The following is a 16184-nucleotide window of genomic DNA, read 5'->3' on the forward strand; positions in this document are numbered from 1 at the left end:
CATGTGAAATGATTGTACGTACAGCCAGAGGGTCAGAGAGTAACTCTCATTACTACCTTTTTAGCTGACGGTATAGTCATGGTCTTAAAGGTTGAGGAGAAAGGTGTTCTTTATGCAGTTAGACTGCGCAGTTCAGAGCAGTTGCTGTATGAACCTGCCGGTCTGAGTCGTGGTTTGGTGGCTCCATTAAGGCCTGGAGCAGCTGTCTCTCTGCCCTGTAAGGAGAGGGGGGTCAGACAGAACGCCTGTGGCTCTGATTCAGGTTCCTCACAGAGAAACAGCTTATCTCTAATCTAATGATCTCTCATACAGATGCATATATTAATACAGTAACTCTTACTGCATGTGGAGACATGCTTTTTCAGGTCTCTGCGTTGAAACCTAATACTGAGTGGCAGAATGACTGGACCTGTGGTCTGCAGGTGTGAAGTCAAAGTTTCGTACGTTATCTGCACAGTAAAACGTTCGGCCTGAAATCAACACTGACAGAGTGCTTCTGACTCTGAGTGCATGTGGTCCCAGAAGGACGCGTATACACACTGCTGGAGCTGGTTTAAGGCTGAGGTCTCTGCTGCGTGAGCAAGATGTAACGAGTCAGAGATGAACAGAAAAGAGAAGAGAGGGCATTGTGTGTGGTGTGTGGTGTGTGTGTGCGGGGTGGGGGGGGGGGTGCGTGTGGGGGATGTGAATTAGAGTTTTGGAGACAAGGTAATCCTTGGATGGATGATGGGGACAGGTGCTTGAGGGGGTAGATGGTGGGGTGCGGGTAGGCGCGGGGGGGGGGGGGGGGTCGTGAGAGAATATTAATTGATTTTCAGTACCACTGTAAATATGGAATCTTGCAGTACTGTGGAACACACACAACCCCTTTTGAAAATCATTGCAGTCCTTAAAACCCGTCCCCTTTGGCTTTCCTCCGTGTAAATAATCCTTCCAAAAGCAGTGTATTTATAATGTTTAAGAAGGGCAAGCCATGTATAGATTGTGATGAATTGTCTGCCTTGTACTTTATGATGTAAATGTGTTTTTAAGACTAAACAGAAAAAAAAACAAATCACTGCTGTTATTTTGTCTATCTTGAGGACAAATCTGGGGGACAGACAAAGTTTGGCAGTTAAAAAAAACATTTGTACAAGTATTCTAAAAGTACTTTCTTGTATATATTGTGTTAGCATGAATAAACCGTGATGTGGATTTTAGATGTAAATACACATTTTTTCCTACTCACGTAACTGCTGTGGTGTGGAATTCATTAATAATGCCTAACATTAAAGATAATGTTTTATCCACTGACTCCTGTCTACTGTTATTGAGTTTTCACTTTTTATGTCTTATTTAACACACCTTACATTTCAATACACGCATGAAAATATGGCTTCTAATTTACTGTACGGCAAATGTTTTATTTTCAGAAGACATAAATGTATACAATAACAACCACGTAACATTAATTCAAACAATGACAAACATACAAACATAGATTAAACTTATTCCATAGGAGTAGAATTATTGACATTATAGTTATGGGGTGGTGGATAAAAACAGTGATAATAAGTAAGGAATAAACCACGACGGGCCGTCCCGTTACTGGAAATTATAAAACGGGTAGCTCAAATGAAGCAATCTGATTGGTTCATAGTCGTGGTATATAAATATACCACAGCTATGACGTCTAATTCCTTTGCACAATTCAGTATCACTCCGCGTCTGAGAGAAAAAATGTTAGCCTAACAAACTACGATAGCTAGCTAACAAAGTTTGTGTGTATTACTTTCATATTGCCATACTTGGTGACCGTTTTATAAAACCAATAGCTCACTTCAGGCCGTGGTATATGGTTATTATATCACAGCTAAGGGGCATTGTTCGGCCCGACGCAAAGCCGGGTTTGAATGCCAGCTAGCCTTATAATATGTTCGTCGTCACTTGTCACCTAGCCAATATTAAAATTCAGCTGGGTTTTAGGTCAAAATGGTCTCACGGCATGCTTTTTATCCCGGCTAGCTAGCTAACTACTGAATTATATTCAAAACAGCGGTTACTATAAACGCAATCGTTATCAAAGATACATTATAAAATGGATAGTTCCGGTCCTTGATTCTGATTGGCTGAGTCGCGTTCAAAGCCGTTGTAAAATATTCTATAAACACACACCTGTGACCGCATTACAATTTCAGTATTACTGTGCCAATTAGTCACCCATACAGTGCGGTCCGTTCGCTGTTTTCACGTCTGTGTGTTGCTTGGCAACCATTCTGCTAAATGTCGTTCTGAAGAACTACATTGATTGGCGGAAGAATGATTATTCGTTATCATTAAATCATTGCATTTTTTGTTGCTGTGTGTTTATTTTATGAAACGGTGCCAGGTATATGTAGTAACCGTTTTATAAAAGCAATGTGCCACGCGAGGCCATGGTTTACAGTGATTTTACAACAGCTAAGGGGGTTTTAGACACTCTGCTCTGCGTCGTGCCTCACAACGCCCCTTAGCTGTTCTAAAATCACTGTAAACCAGTGTGGCTTTTGTGGCTTATTGTTTTGGAAGAAAATGCGTCCCGTAGCCATGAGTTAAATACGGAATGCCTGTTCTACTGTCCAAATAAGGGACGATTCACTATTTCGCAGGACGGTTGGCATCCCTAAATGAAGCCAGTAACTAGAACCGTCATTCAACGTTGCCATCAATTGTGAAATTGGACGTTGAAAAGTGGAGGGGACGTAAGAACAATTCAAAAGCGAAAGAATAATGTTGCTGTTTAAACTGCTTTAGAATGCTGGATTTTGTAGCGCATTGATTTTATAACTGTTTAAAGGCCGGGGTGTCCCTTTACTGAGAAATAATGCCCACCCTTGGAATCGAGCAGAATCAAGTATTCAGTCGTTGTATAATGACTAATAATTTTAATAATAGTAATACAACAACAATAAATAAATAAAATGAACTTATAATGGGGTGAGATGAATAAAGAATTCTGGGCATTTCATTTTTTGTGTTTTGGTAGGGGGTTTAAATGGGATAGGTTACAAGGTATGAGTGGTGGGGGGTAAAATGGGTGGAGGTGCATATAGAGAGGGGGTTTACTGCCCTAATTTAGTTAATTCAAGAGGAAAATGTAAGCCTACATACATCTATCCTAGTATAAACATACAAACGTGTGTGTGTGTGTGTGTATATATATAGCCTATATACTGTATATATATATATATATATATATATATATATACACACATACACACACACACAGTATACAGGTTCATTAGTAACGTGATACAAAGAAATGTGTATTACCAAGGTGGAAAGTGATGTGTGAATATACAGTATTTGTGTTCTTAGTTATTGGAACATCCTGCAGAGGAATTTCAGGGTAGCTATTGTTGTCTCCAAGGATACCGAGGGGGAGGTGGAGATTTCAAGACCAAGATTTAACAAGTTGCTAATTGACAGTTCAGTCTGGGTTTTCCCTCCAGAACACACTATACATTGTTTGAAATATTTTAACATTTAATGAAGTTGTCTAAAGCTGAATGACTTATTTACGGACTGAAATCATGTGATACACTTAAGTACCCAAGTCACATGGGAGGCATTTGGAGGCCACAGTAAGGCTGAGATTAACTCCAGAAGCAGCATGTCCATGCAGATTCATTTATGTAGGATTTTATTTAAAATAATTATTTGAATAATTGTTGCATATTTTTGAAATTATGGGCTCTACTTTAACGATCTAAGCGCACGGTCTAAAGCGCATGGCGCAAGTGCATTTAGGGCGTGTCCAAATCCACTTTTGCTAGTTTAACGGCAGATAATCTGAGCGCAAAGTAAGGCGCATGGTTCAAAGGGGTTGTACTTAGTCTCTTAATTAATCATAGGCGTGTTTTGGGCATGACATGAGATGAACCAATCAGAGTGTCATCTCCCATTCCCTTTAAAAGCCAGGTGCGCTTGCACCTTGGTGGATTGCTATTATAATGGCGGATTTGCCAAGTAGTAGGAAAGAACGTTTCTCTACAGAGGATATGGATCTGCTCGTACGTAAAATGAAAGCACGCGAGCAGACCATCTACGGCAACAGCAGGATTCCACCAAATATTATATTATGAATATTATGTTAATATATATAATATAATATTAATATTATATTACCAATAGTATGACTAACCATTATGACATGTATTATTATTATTATTTTTTAAATATCGCACGTTGTGCACCCGCCTATGTAGGCGCATGTTACTATCTTAATAATGCGCCCTTAAAATAACAGTAAAATACTGCGCCATTGACTTAAGACCAGGATTTTGTTGGTCAATCGTGCAATCGCTTTCCGCTGCCTCAAGATAGCAATGCGTCAACAATGCGCCTGACCACACCTTATTTTAAGACCAACACGCCCATGGGCGCTCAGATGGGCGCAAGTACATTTGCTATTTAAACAATGTGGGTGCTGGACAGGAAAATGACAACTGCGTCGGTCTGAAACTAGCAAAGACACTTGCGTTGCGCTTGGTGCCACTTTGCGCCGGGTGTAAGATAGAGCCCAAAAAATCTTATTTGTTAAAGTATACTACTCTAGGAAACTGTATTGATATAAAATATTAAATATGATTTCCCATTTCCGAGCATATTATAAAGACCATTACCTGGAAAGTTTATTTTCTTTCTTTGCTCATCTTTATGGATGTGAATCGGAGACACTGTCAGTGGACCCTGATGATACAGTGTGTATTATAGCAAACTGAGGTGTCATTTGGCCTGTATTGTGGCCAGCAGGTAGAGTGAGATTCCCTGCTGCATGATGAACCTGTCCGATTTCTCTTTCTTCTTGCAAAAGCTGTTTTCATCAAAGTATGATGTTCAAAAAGGAGGACACAAATCTAAGAGCAAACTGTTTATTAGAGCCCGCATGTCCACATTTGGAGAAAAAGAAATAAAAATAAGAGACAAGTAAAAAAAAAAATTTTTTTACACAACCACAGGGACTTTTAAATTGATTTGTTTTTAATTTCTTAATCATCAAGAAGGAAGCGCTTGAGGTTTTCTTTCATATCACTGATATATGTCTGCATCTAGAGCAATGTCTCTCTCTCTCTTCTATAGTTGCTTTATTACCTTGATAAGTCTTGCTACTTGACACCAATAGTCATTTCATAAGATTTTATTTAAATGACTCTGAATTTATAAGTGAACTGGTTGATTTACTTATTGCAATAAACAAGATTATTCAGAAGGCATAAGTATTGCTACAATTCAGTAAATATTAGGTCTCTCTCTCTCTCTCTCTCTCTCTCTCTCGCTTACTCTTTCGAAACAGCATTACAAAAGTGAAGATATGGTGACTTGGTGTGTCTCTGAGCCACGAGATCCCATGAGATGGGTTTAGGGACAGATCAGACATCTTGCACAAAATGGCCGCCGTGAATCTCGCCACTTCAGTTTTCAGTGTCCATACGCTCTCAGTTGTGAGCCAATTGACCCTGCACAGGCCACACCTCTCTACAGGAGGGCCAATCAGAAGAGAGGTGCATCTTTCTCTGACCACAGCTGCTGACCCTATTTGGTGTTTCCAATGCAGCAATGACTCGAGGAACCCTGGCTGACATAAACCCAAACTAGCCCCTGACCAGGAGTGTCCTGCTGAGGTCGACTCCAGGTCATAATGCCGCGGTCAAGGCTGGAGCCGTGTGCTAATGATGAGCCCCTGTGCGCAGAAATGCGCAGTGATTTTACCAGCCTGCATCCAGCAGGCACACGCAGTGCGCCCGGAGACAAGGGCCTGGAGCTAACAGCCGCGCACAGCTGGAGATGGCGGTAACGTGCTCGTAAATCATCTTCGCCGTCAGACAGGACCATGGGTACGAAACAAATGTGACGTACATGCACTGATAAATACAGCTTTGGGTTTTGCACTGACAAGGCTATTTCATCAAAATGCTAAGTAGGCTAACAACGACACGTTCAATTTAAAACTATTTTTTTAAGTTTCTCGAACAAACATTCTTTCTCCTCCTCACACAAATGGAGAGAAACCCACAAACAAACCAGTCACATTATTACAGTTTAACATGTACATTTATTTAATATATATTTCATATTATTTCTATTTGAACAGTAAAAGGTTATCTCCATGCCAGTCAGCTGCCATGGTTTACAGCGTGTTGCCGTCCAATAGCAATTCTTTCTGAGTTCGACTCACAGTGGAACGCGCGATTGTGATGTCATAGAGAGAGAGGCAGGCTGCACGCTCGTCCTGAAATAAAGGTACAAATAGTTAAAGGTGTGGATGCAGTCGTTTCCCATGGCTTTGTAATTAGCACTGCAGAATTAATGAGCTCCATTTCTACATCTTTGCTTGTAAATGAACACAACTGTTACGTACCAGAGGTTAGGATTTTAACCTCTTGGTGTAGGTCTGTAATAATGTCCCTTTTATTTTGATTCAGTCAGACAAAATTATGCTGGGGAACCCCAGCAGCCCCTGCAGCTCTCCGGGACCAGGGCTGGGGACCCCAGCAAACCTTTGTCTCTCCAGGACCAGGGCTGGGGACCCCAGCAGACCCTGCAGCACTCCAGGACCAGGGCTGGGGACCCCAACAGACACTGCAGCTCTCCAGGACCAGGGCTGGGGACCCCAGCAGACCCTGCAGCACTCCAGGACCAGGGCTGGGGACCCCAGCAGACCCTGCAGCACTCCAGGACCAGGGCTGGGGACCCCAGCAGACCCTGCAGCACTCCAGGACCAGGGCTGGGGACCCCAGCAGACCCTGCAGCACTCCAGGACCAGGGCTGGGGACCCCAACAGGTTGGGAACTGCTGCCCAGTACAGGCTCCAAGACTGCTCCCTCACAGTCTGGCACATTTTGGCCCTGCTGACTAAGTAGGGCCAAGATGAGCCTGTTTCATTAGCTGTGCCAGTCGGTCTCATATTTCCCTCCTGATGGAAGACTCATCGAGTAATCAACTCGAGGATCGAACTTTCTCTCTAAGAAAATGGCACAAGCCTGTAAATATCACAGTATACGTGTCAATGGAATATCCGACAGACCCCAGCTTCAACACGCAGTCCTCGGTCTAAGTTAAAGCCCCTGCCCACCCCTCTCCCCCACAATCCCTCTCTCTGAGCACCAGGCTGGCCCATCTTTTGGAAAAACAACAATCTGCAGAACTTCCTCCATGCATCAGTCTGTCCCTTAAGGGGAGGTACCACAGGTGAAAAGGGTGATTTCGACTGGATCAGTCAATTTTTAGATATTATGATATTTAGCTTCTACAACTACTGTAGTTTAATAAAATATCTGAAGCAATGATCAGAAACTACTTTGAATAGTTCATTTAGACGTTTTATACCAGTAGCTTCATGTATACCAAGCACAAAATTAGCTTTAACAGCCATTTTCTCTAAATTACTATATTTCCTGTGTGAAAAACATTTTTTTTCCAACTTAACTTATAGATATAGCTTGCAAATTTTACATGGTGCTTCTTAACCAAAATATTTGGTAATTTACTGAAGCTTTTTTGATATATTTTGTCATTTCTATTTCATGGGGTATTGTAAGCAAACCCTCTGTAAATTACCAGCTATTGAGGACTGAAAAATGAACTCTGACTTAAAATTGTTTTTTAATAAGAAAATTTGGGCTTTTTTAATTATTCAGATGCTAATTTGCATATGTTCCTAAAATAAATAAAGTCGTAATACAGAAATATAAAATGTCATTTTGATTGGAGGAAATTTGTGTTCCCTATTCACCTGTGGTACCTCCCCTTAATCAGGCCTTGTTTACTTTTGCCTGTAGAATGTTCATAATCAGTGATAACAGCAGCAGTAATCACATCCAACCACAGCAAGCAGTCTGCAGTGTCACAATGCAGCAGTGATGCTAAGAGTTATAGCCCAATGCTGCTGCTTGGTGTGCACACCAAAACTTCCACTTCCACCAGGCAAAGGTGGTGGTATACAGTGCATAGCAACACCTTTTGCTCTCTGTCCTTCCTGTTTGTAGAATCATGTGCACATCTTACACGCTTAATCCCACCCACCCCTTACTGTTTTCCATTTCCCCACAAAACAACCAAACAAAAAAATACAATAGAAAAATAGTCACTTTTTTCAGTTTTCATAGATAGCTACTATAACATTTTTTTCTACTAAGACTAAAGACAAACTAAAGGTACAACAACAGTAACATCATATGTCACAGGATCAATGCATGGCTTTAGGTTCAACTGAGGAAGTCAAATGAAATTGCTGGAAAGTTCAGAAGTCCCGCCCCCCTTGTGCTCCTCCCCCTTCTCTATCAGCAGAGACCCACAGTGCAGTTTCTCTTACGCATGTGCACACACTCACACACACTCACACACTCACACAGACACGCACACACACAGACACAGACACACACACTCACACACACACACAGACACTCACACAGACACTCACACACACTCACACACACACACTCACACACACTCACACACACACTCACACACACTCACACACTCACACACACACACTCACACACTCACACACACTCACATACTCACACAAACACACACACTCACGCACACACACTCACACACTCACACACACACACTCACGCACATACTCACACACACTCACAGACACACACACTCACGCACACACTCACGCACACACTCACACAAACACACTCACGCACACACACTCACACACACACACACACACAGACACACACACACACTCACACACACACACACACACACACACACACAGTACAGCAATCTGTAAAGAGCTAACCCCCTGAAAGCACTATTTGATTATTCACAAAGGCCTGAATTGCAAGGAATACACAGACAAACGAGGCAGCCATCATGAAATAACCGAACCACTCTTGTACTCTCATACTCCATTATTCTGAGTCTGACGAAGTAGCAAACATGATATATGCAGACATTAATAGGCCATGTCGGTACTCTTTATTGATTGCCTGTTTCTTCTATAGATTGCCTGTTTCTTCTGTAACTACCAGAACTTGAGAGTTTAATTTTTGTTTGTTTGTCAAAGATCCTAAGGGCTAATCTGAGACAAGCTTTCTGTCCACTGTCTCTAATTTCAAGGCAAGGAGATTTATTCCAGACTTTTTGTTTTTTTCAAATAGTTTACGCCGATCTCACAATAATCTCTTGGTCTCTCTCTGGAGTCCTCTGTCCATACACAGTGAGAGTCTCTATGTTCCGCGTCCTGAAAGCGCCGCCCTCTGTCCCTCCCCCTTATTATTTAGGGAGGGTTTCAGTTATTTACCCCACCCCTCACCCCCACCCCTCCCCTAGCACACACATGCACACACCTCCTTCAGCTTATGGAAATGTGTGGCTGCATGGTTATATAGCTACGGACTAATCACCAACAGTAATGTTCATCTGGTACTTAGAATGTTTTTTTTGTTTTTTTTTGTCTCACACTGATTGGTCAGTTGCGTGTCCACAACCAGGATCAGGAGGTTCACAGTAAAGCTAACCGGTTCTACCGTTAAGAAACAGACCGAAGCTAGGTGGAGGGCACAGGGATGTCATGTGACTTTGAAGCGGCTACCTTGCTAACATCGAGGACAGTCTCCCACCGGCGTGGGACGGGGGGAAGGGCGAGCTCAAGCGGAGATGGGCCCACAGGGCGTCGGCCTAAACGCACTGCACTGTGAGAGAATGCCGAGCGGTCAGCAGTCTGCGCATGTGGCCACAGGCTCTACAGGGGAACACGTCTCATTCAGATATATGTCTACATTTATTCTGCTACGTTGTTACGGTGAAGATCTCAGGGAGGATGACAGAGACGTACAGGGCGCCCAGCTGAATCTTATATTGCACCTACCCCTGCCTCCCTACGCTCCTGCTGTCAGTCAGTCCCTCAGAAAGTTCCGGAGAGTTTGGCAGCTCAGGGTAGGTGGGGGGAGGGGTGGGGGGGGCGTGGTTCTCCTTTTTCATTCTGTTCTTCTTCCTTAATGCATTTCTCCACTGTGCGTTCATTTTTATTGGCTAATCAATCAATCAATCATGCCGCGTCTTCACAGTGTGCTTTCGGGAAGCGCTGCTCCTGATTGGCTGGGAGGACGGGGTTTGGGCAGTGGGGTGGGGGTTGGGGGGGGGCAATTCGTCAGTAGGGGGAGAAGAGGATGGGCCCGTGGGTGGTGCGGATGGGCCCAGGGGCTGGCCTCAGGAGGGCATGGCTGAGGGGCGGGCCCTGGAGCAGGTGGGCGTGCGGATGGGCGGGGCCAGCCGAGCGGAGAGCCAGCGGGCTGGAGGACGCTGCGGCAGCCATCGCTGCGGCAACAGCCAGGGGGCTGGGGAGTAGCCCCGCCCCAAGCGCTTTCGGCAGGTCCTTGGAGAAGGATAGCGTGGACTGAGAGAGAGAGAGAGAGAGAGAGAGAGAGAGAAAAGACAACTCATATTTTAATTTAAAAGTCTGGATGTACCCTTACAATATATTGGCATATATTGTAAAATATATTTGAAGTGCCTTCATATATTTAGATTGATTAATGCATTACCTTTATTACATTATATTTTATTGCGTATATACATGGGGTATAAAACATACACTAGGTGTTTTAAACTCTGTCTATATGTTTTCACACTTCAGCTGAAGTAGCCTTTGGCTTCAGCAGGTCCACATTCTGTGTTCTGTGATGTGGGGCACTTTGCATGTTAAAGACACCAAACTGCTATGTATCATTATTACTTTGTGTTGCCTAGTTTGCCCCCTCTCCCCTTTGCCACAAGGTGGCATTATTACTGTCCAAATGCAAATGCTGTGCTAAATTTCAATCTATTTCTGTCTACTCGGACAAACTACTGAAATAAAAATGAAAAAAAAAAAAAAAAAAAAACATTTCCTCTTGCATTTTCATTATCCGGTAGCTGCAAAACGGAAATGGGCCGCTGTGAAAGTGTGCAGTAACAGGAGACCCCCAGCAGAGGGCGGAGGAGAGCCGTACCGCCAGGTCCATGCGCTTCTTGTGCCGGCTCAGCAGTGGGTTGGGCTTCCCCGCGACGCCGTCTCTGTGCCTTCGGCTGGATATGTGCTGCAGGGGACAGAGGCACGCGTCACACACACACACCCCCAAAACCGGAGCACTTATGGGTCATTGTGCTGTGTGACCTCTGACCTCTCAGAGTGCCTCAGGGGACAGAGGCACGCATCACACGCACACACCCCCTCAAAAAGGGAGCACTTCCAGGTCACTGAGCTGTGTGACCTCTGAGTTCTCATGCTGTTCCTGGCCTCTGAGGAATATCTGCACACCATCACTCTGCTTCCTGTCTAGTGACCTTTGACCCCCGCGCTCAAACACTGCCTGCTGCTGTAACAGGCTCCCTAACGGCTTCCTCTGAGCTGATGGTATACTGCCCTGTTCTCATGGCTCTGAGGGTGTACTTTACATAACCCTGTTCAGACGGTCATTTCACCATATACCCAGGAAAGACATCAGTGTGCACATCCAGCCCAAGTTGGGTTCAGGTGTAGAATAAAAAAGGTAAAATATCTGCACACCGAAATTTAAAGCTCCCAGGAAGTCCTTGAGTTTTGGTCGGTGGGTGCCTGATGAAGGTGTTTGTGAGCGAAACGTTGGAAACTCAAATTCTTGGGAACTTTTACTTTCAGCGTGTGGATCCTTTTTTTCTGTTTAAGGGTCACGTACCGCACTGGCTCGCTAAATCTTGTTTAGAGAAAAATGTGAATAGTTTTAGTGAATTCCATTCTTTGTTTCTCTTCTTAAGCCCTGATACTGGACACCCTTGCAGAGTTGAGTTTAAGCTCCATTTCAGGGAGGACAGGTCACACTACATCTGTGTTTTTGTGAAAACATAATTGTTTTGGTAAAGTCTGAGGCCTTTAGTACGTTCTGTCTGGAAGTCCTAAAACAAGAGACCCCCCACGCATAAGATGTAAAAGTGGTCTTTAAATTACTGTTCAGATTGGGTTTTTTGCAAACAATTCTCAAGAAAAACAGCAATAATTTCTGACGTCTGTTTTGCAAACGACAGAAATCCCGTAGATGTTGGGAATTAGTTTCGCAAGAAGCCGGCAGATGTTCGGGCATGTGGGAAGAATGTCCGAGAAGCTGCGAGAAAGGATTTCCAGTCATCTGAGCCCATTCTGCGTACGATTGCGAGATGAGGAGTGGTGTGTGTCTGCGGGTGTGAGAACTCCCTCTGTGTGTGTGTGTGTGTGTGTGTGTGAGAGAGAGAGCTCCCTCTGTGTGTGTCTGTGAGCTCATTCTCTCTGTGTGTGTCTGAGAGCTCCTTCTCTGTGTGTGTCTGTGAGCTCCCTCTCTCTGTGTGTCTGGGTGTGAGAGAGCTGCGTCTGTGTGTGTGTCTGTGTGTGTCTGTGAGCTCCCTGTGTGTGTGTGTCTGTGTGTGAGAGAGATCCCTCTGTGTGTGTGTGTGTGTGTGTGTGTGTGAGAGAGAGCTGCCTCTCTGTGCATCTTCAGATGTGAAAGCTCCTCTTTCTCTCTTTCTCTCTCTCTCTGTGTGAGCTCCCTCTGCGCTCTCTCTCTGTGTGAGCTCTCTCTCTCTCTCTGTGTGTGTGTGTGTGTGTGAGAGAGAGAGCTGCCTCTCTGTGCATCTTCAGGTGTGAAAGCTCCCTCTTTCTCTCTTTCTCTCTCTCTCTCTCTGTGTGAGCTCCCTCTCTGCACTCTCACCTGTGTGAGCTCCCTCTCTGTGCTCTCACCTGTGTGAGCTCCTTCTCTCTCTGCGCTCTCACCTGTGTGAGCTCCCTCTCTGCGCTCTCACCTGTTTGAGCTCCCTCTCTGCGCTCTCACCTGTGTGAGCTCCCTCTCTTTCTCTCTCTCTCTGTGTGAGCTCCCTCTCTGCGCTCTCACCTGTTTGAGCTGCAGCTCGGAGTTGACTCGAACGTTGCAGATCTCACAGTGGAAGGTGCGTTCCTGAGTGTTGGGGTCCCCCGGGGCCCCCCCCTGCTCCGGGCTGGGCTTGGGGCCCAGACGGGGGTAGGCCTTGATGGGGCCCAGTCCGCTCCTCGCCTCCAGAATAGTTTTGTGTTTGGTACCTGCAGAGGGGGGAGGGGTGGGGAGTTAATTTGGAGGGAACCTCCAGGACATTCAGTCAGGCTTCACGGATTACAAGGTTTCATCAGTCTTCAGGCTGGAAGGGTTTCTGTGTTTATGAAATGCTCAAGAAACCATGAGAGAATTGACGGTTGGGTTTTCAGAGGGGCAAAATTTTTAAATTTACTATAGTTAAGCGCATTGTGGAGGACACATAAATACTACAAGATCCTGTAAGTGCACTCTGTTAATTTCCCGTTGATAGAACTAACTAAGATGAATGACGTCTTGACTTGAAGTCAGAATTATTGAGTGGCACCCCTAGGAAGCAGAAGGACACGTCTGTGTCTAGGACTTTGGAGCAGACAGACAGGGTACAAAAAAATAAAAAATAATAATAAGGGGGAAAAAAAACAAGGAAATATATGAATTACTAAATCTACAGGTCCCCTCTATTTGAAACTGTTAGGATTCAGAGAATTCAGTTAACACATTCCAAACAGTCATGCGGTTTGACCAATCTGTCCGTCAGGCATTGAGTTCTGTGTTGAACAGCATGAACCTGAAGAAACAGGACATTCTTTGCCATCTGAGCTCTTCAGTAATGTGTATATTGCCGATGAGCTTAACCTCAGATAACTGGAACAAATGACCTTCCTGTAATTTTTCTGATTTATAAACTCACCAAAACAAAAGCATTCTATTCCAACTGCAGCCCATTGGAATGGAATCAAGGGGTGCATCCCATGCACTTATTTTTACCTCCTCGCTTCCTTTCCTTGCGTCCTTTCCCAGTATGGAAGGCCAAAAGGGTCAGAAATATGTGGAATTGACATGTGGAATCATGTCTTGTCAACATGGGCTCAATCAATTGCTTATTTTTACCTCCTTGCATCCTTTTCCTTGCTCCTAGCTCCACCCATCGATGGACGCAAAGAAAGGACCCAAAGATCACGACAGTTGGAATGTCCTTGCTCTTTCAAGTGTCACTTTGTAGCAGTGGTTAAATTGGGATTTGGGAGGTGGGTGGACCCTGAGATCCGGTGGGAGGTGGGTGAAAAAAGGTACAAACCAATGAATGTCTCAGCTCAAAATAGTTGTATCTTTAATGTATTGTGCACATTATTGTAATTAAGGAAAGCAATGTTTTAAAAAGAATGTATACTATTGATGCAAGCTTTTACATAATATATTTCAAGTTTATTGAGTGTCATTAATGCTGAGAATTTATTTTACCCACGAAAATAATCGGTCATCCTCCTCTTATCCTCACTTTCTTCCTCTTTTATCCATCTTTCTTAAACAGGTGAGGTGCACAACTTTCCTTTAAACTAATCATTGATCTCAAACTGTTTTAATTAATTTTCAGTGAATAACAAGCTTGCAAACATCTGACTAATCAATTGGAAAGGGACACAGCTTCTTCGCATTTTGTGTTAGGGAGATTAAATGATAAATGTGATATAGAAAAATCAGTTTTAATCACTAAGCAGTGGCAGAATCTTCCCCTGATTTTCCTTGAGTATCAATACAATTAATCCACAAAATAGGCTACTCAATACTAATATCACATATAGCCAGCTCTCCCCAAATAGGCAGTTTTAGCGAGTAACCTAGGCCTTATAGCCTTATATTTATTTTCATTTGCAGTACGAAATTGTGCACATTCTTAATCAACATTATTTGCGGATACATTCATTTCTTTCTCCGCACTTGTATTCATGGCAAATATCTGCAATGCGTAGATTGTAAACAAAATTGAAGTGCAGGTTTTGTTTTTGCTGGTTATTCTGAAAGCTAAAACGGTACATAACAGACTGGTGTATCATGTTTGTTAAGTGTAGACTACTTGGTGATTAAAACAGATTTTTAAATTGAATGTATGATTTAATCCTCCAACACGGTATGAAGATGCTGCGTGTTAGGCTACTTGCCATGTGATTAATCCGATCGTTGGCACGCTTGATTATAAAGGAAAATTACTAATGAAAACAGGTTGAGATCAATAAAGTTTAAAGGAAAGTTTTGCGCCCCACCGATTTTCAGCTCACCAGTCACCGCTGAATAAAACGTTATGTATGTGGGAAATATTCAATCCTAGCTTAGCTGCTGACCAGCAACCTGCTGATTTTGCTCAAGCAATCAAAGTTGCCGTTAATAATAGCCAACGTTCGTGGGGGCTGTTTATTCATCTCTCTTTAAAATGTTGCATAGGCTAGATGAAATTACATGTTAATGAAATTACCTACCGCGTCCGCTTCCAAACAATCAACGGCATTTTTCTGTGCCTGTCTATATAAACGACTGTCCCTCCTGAGTTTTTTTTTGTTGAGATTTTTGATTGGTTGGGTGAGTAACTGGATAGAGGGAACACATGGACTGGAGCCTACGAAAAATGGACTGGCTTGTCATAGTTATTTCTAAAACTGCCGGTCAAAATAATTTATTTATTTACCAAAGGTGGCTGGACGCCGTCCACCCGCGGCTACCCCCAATTTAACCCCTGGTTTGTAGCCATATCAATTACAGACACGGCAGATGGGGAGAGGTGGATCCACAGGTCAATCATTCACACATCACGTCTTCCAAAAAAAAATCCCACAAAGGATGCACTCATTTTTCCTTGCTCAAGCATCCTTCGGGAGCCTCCTAGCCCCTAGTTCCATCATGGAGCGTTTAACGGGTTGGAATGCCCTTAATGATGGCAGAACCTTGATCGCTTTCCAAGTCAGTCAAGGACCTAGAAGACACTTCAGTGACATGGACGAATGAAATAAGCAAATGGAATGAGCCCTAGATGACAATTTGACATATTTTTTTACCTGTTTGGCCTTCCATACAAGGAAAGGACTCAAGGATAGCAAGGAGGTAAAAAATAGTGATTGGAATGCACCCAGGGTTTGGGACGGGGACAGCACTTCCACATTTTAACCACAAGAGGGCATAGTTGTTATTTTTATTCCTGTATCCCAGAGATCAATCCCACCACTGACCACTAGAGCAGCAGCACAACTACTGTACTTCTCAGTTGAATGCTGCCGTTACTGACTCACTACAGAGAGACACCGGCTGTATCTTACTAATTTAGAAATATTACATTTACATAAACATGACATATAAACATTAATGACATCATCTCTTTTC

The 16184-nt window shown here is 43.5% G+C and overlaps 1 protein-coding gene and 1 long non-coding RNA gene across 5 annotated transcripts in view; one reads left to right on the plus strand and one right to left on the minus strand.

The window, feature by feature from the left end:
- LOC118211218 overlaps positions 1–1293 on the plus strand; it is a 4279-nt gene extending 2986 nt beyond the window's left edge. Inside the window, exon 2 of the long non-coding RNA XR_004761973.1 lies at positions 1–1293. This exon is cut by the window's left edge and continues 2227 nt beyond it. This is a non-coding gene — a long non-coding RNA (uncharacterized LOC118211218).
- Positions 1294–8936: 7643 nt separating this feature from the next.
- Positions 8937–16184, minus strand: part of LOC118211947 (zinc finger protein 385A-like) — a 128388-nt gene continuing 121140 nt past the window's right edge. For all 4 annotated transcript variants that reach the window (XM_035389535.1, XM_035389536.1, XM_035389537.1 and 1 more), the window contains 3 exons: positions 12858–13042; positions 10971–11057; positions 8937–10375 (listed from right to left, as the gene is read on the minus strand). In XM_035389535.1, coding sequence (XP_035245426.1) covers positions 10130–10375; positions 10971–11057; positions 12858–13042 — 518 coding nt within the window. In that variant the 3' untranslated portion in view covers positions 8937–10129. The remainder of the gene's footprint in view (positions 10376–10970; positions 11058–12857; positions 13043–16184) is intronic.

Source organism: Anguilla anguilla, chromosome 13, assembly GCF_013347855.1.
Source record: "Anguilla anguilla isolate fAngAng1 chromosome 13, fAngAng1.pri, whole genome shotgun sequence".
Classification (NCBI taxonomy): Eukaryota; Metazoa; Chordata; class Actinopteri; order Anguilliformes; family Anguillidae; genus Anguilla; species Anguilla anguilla.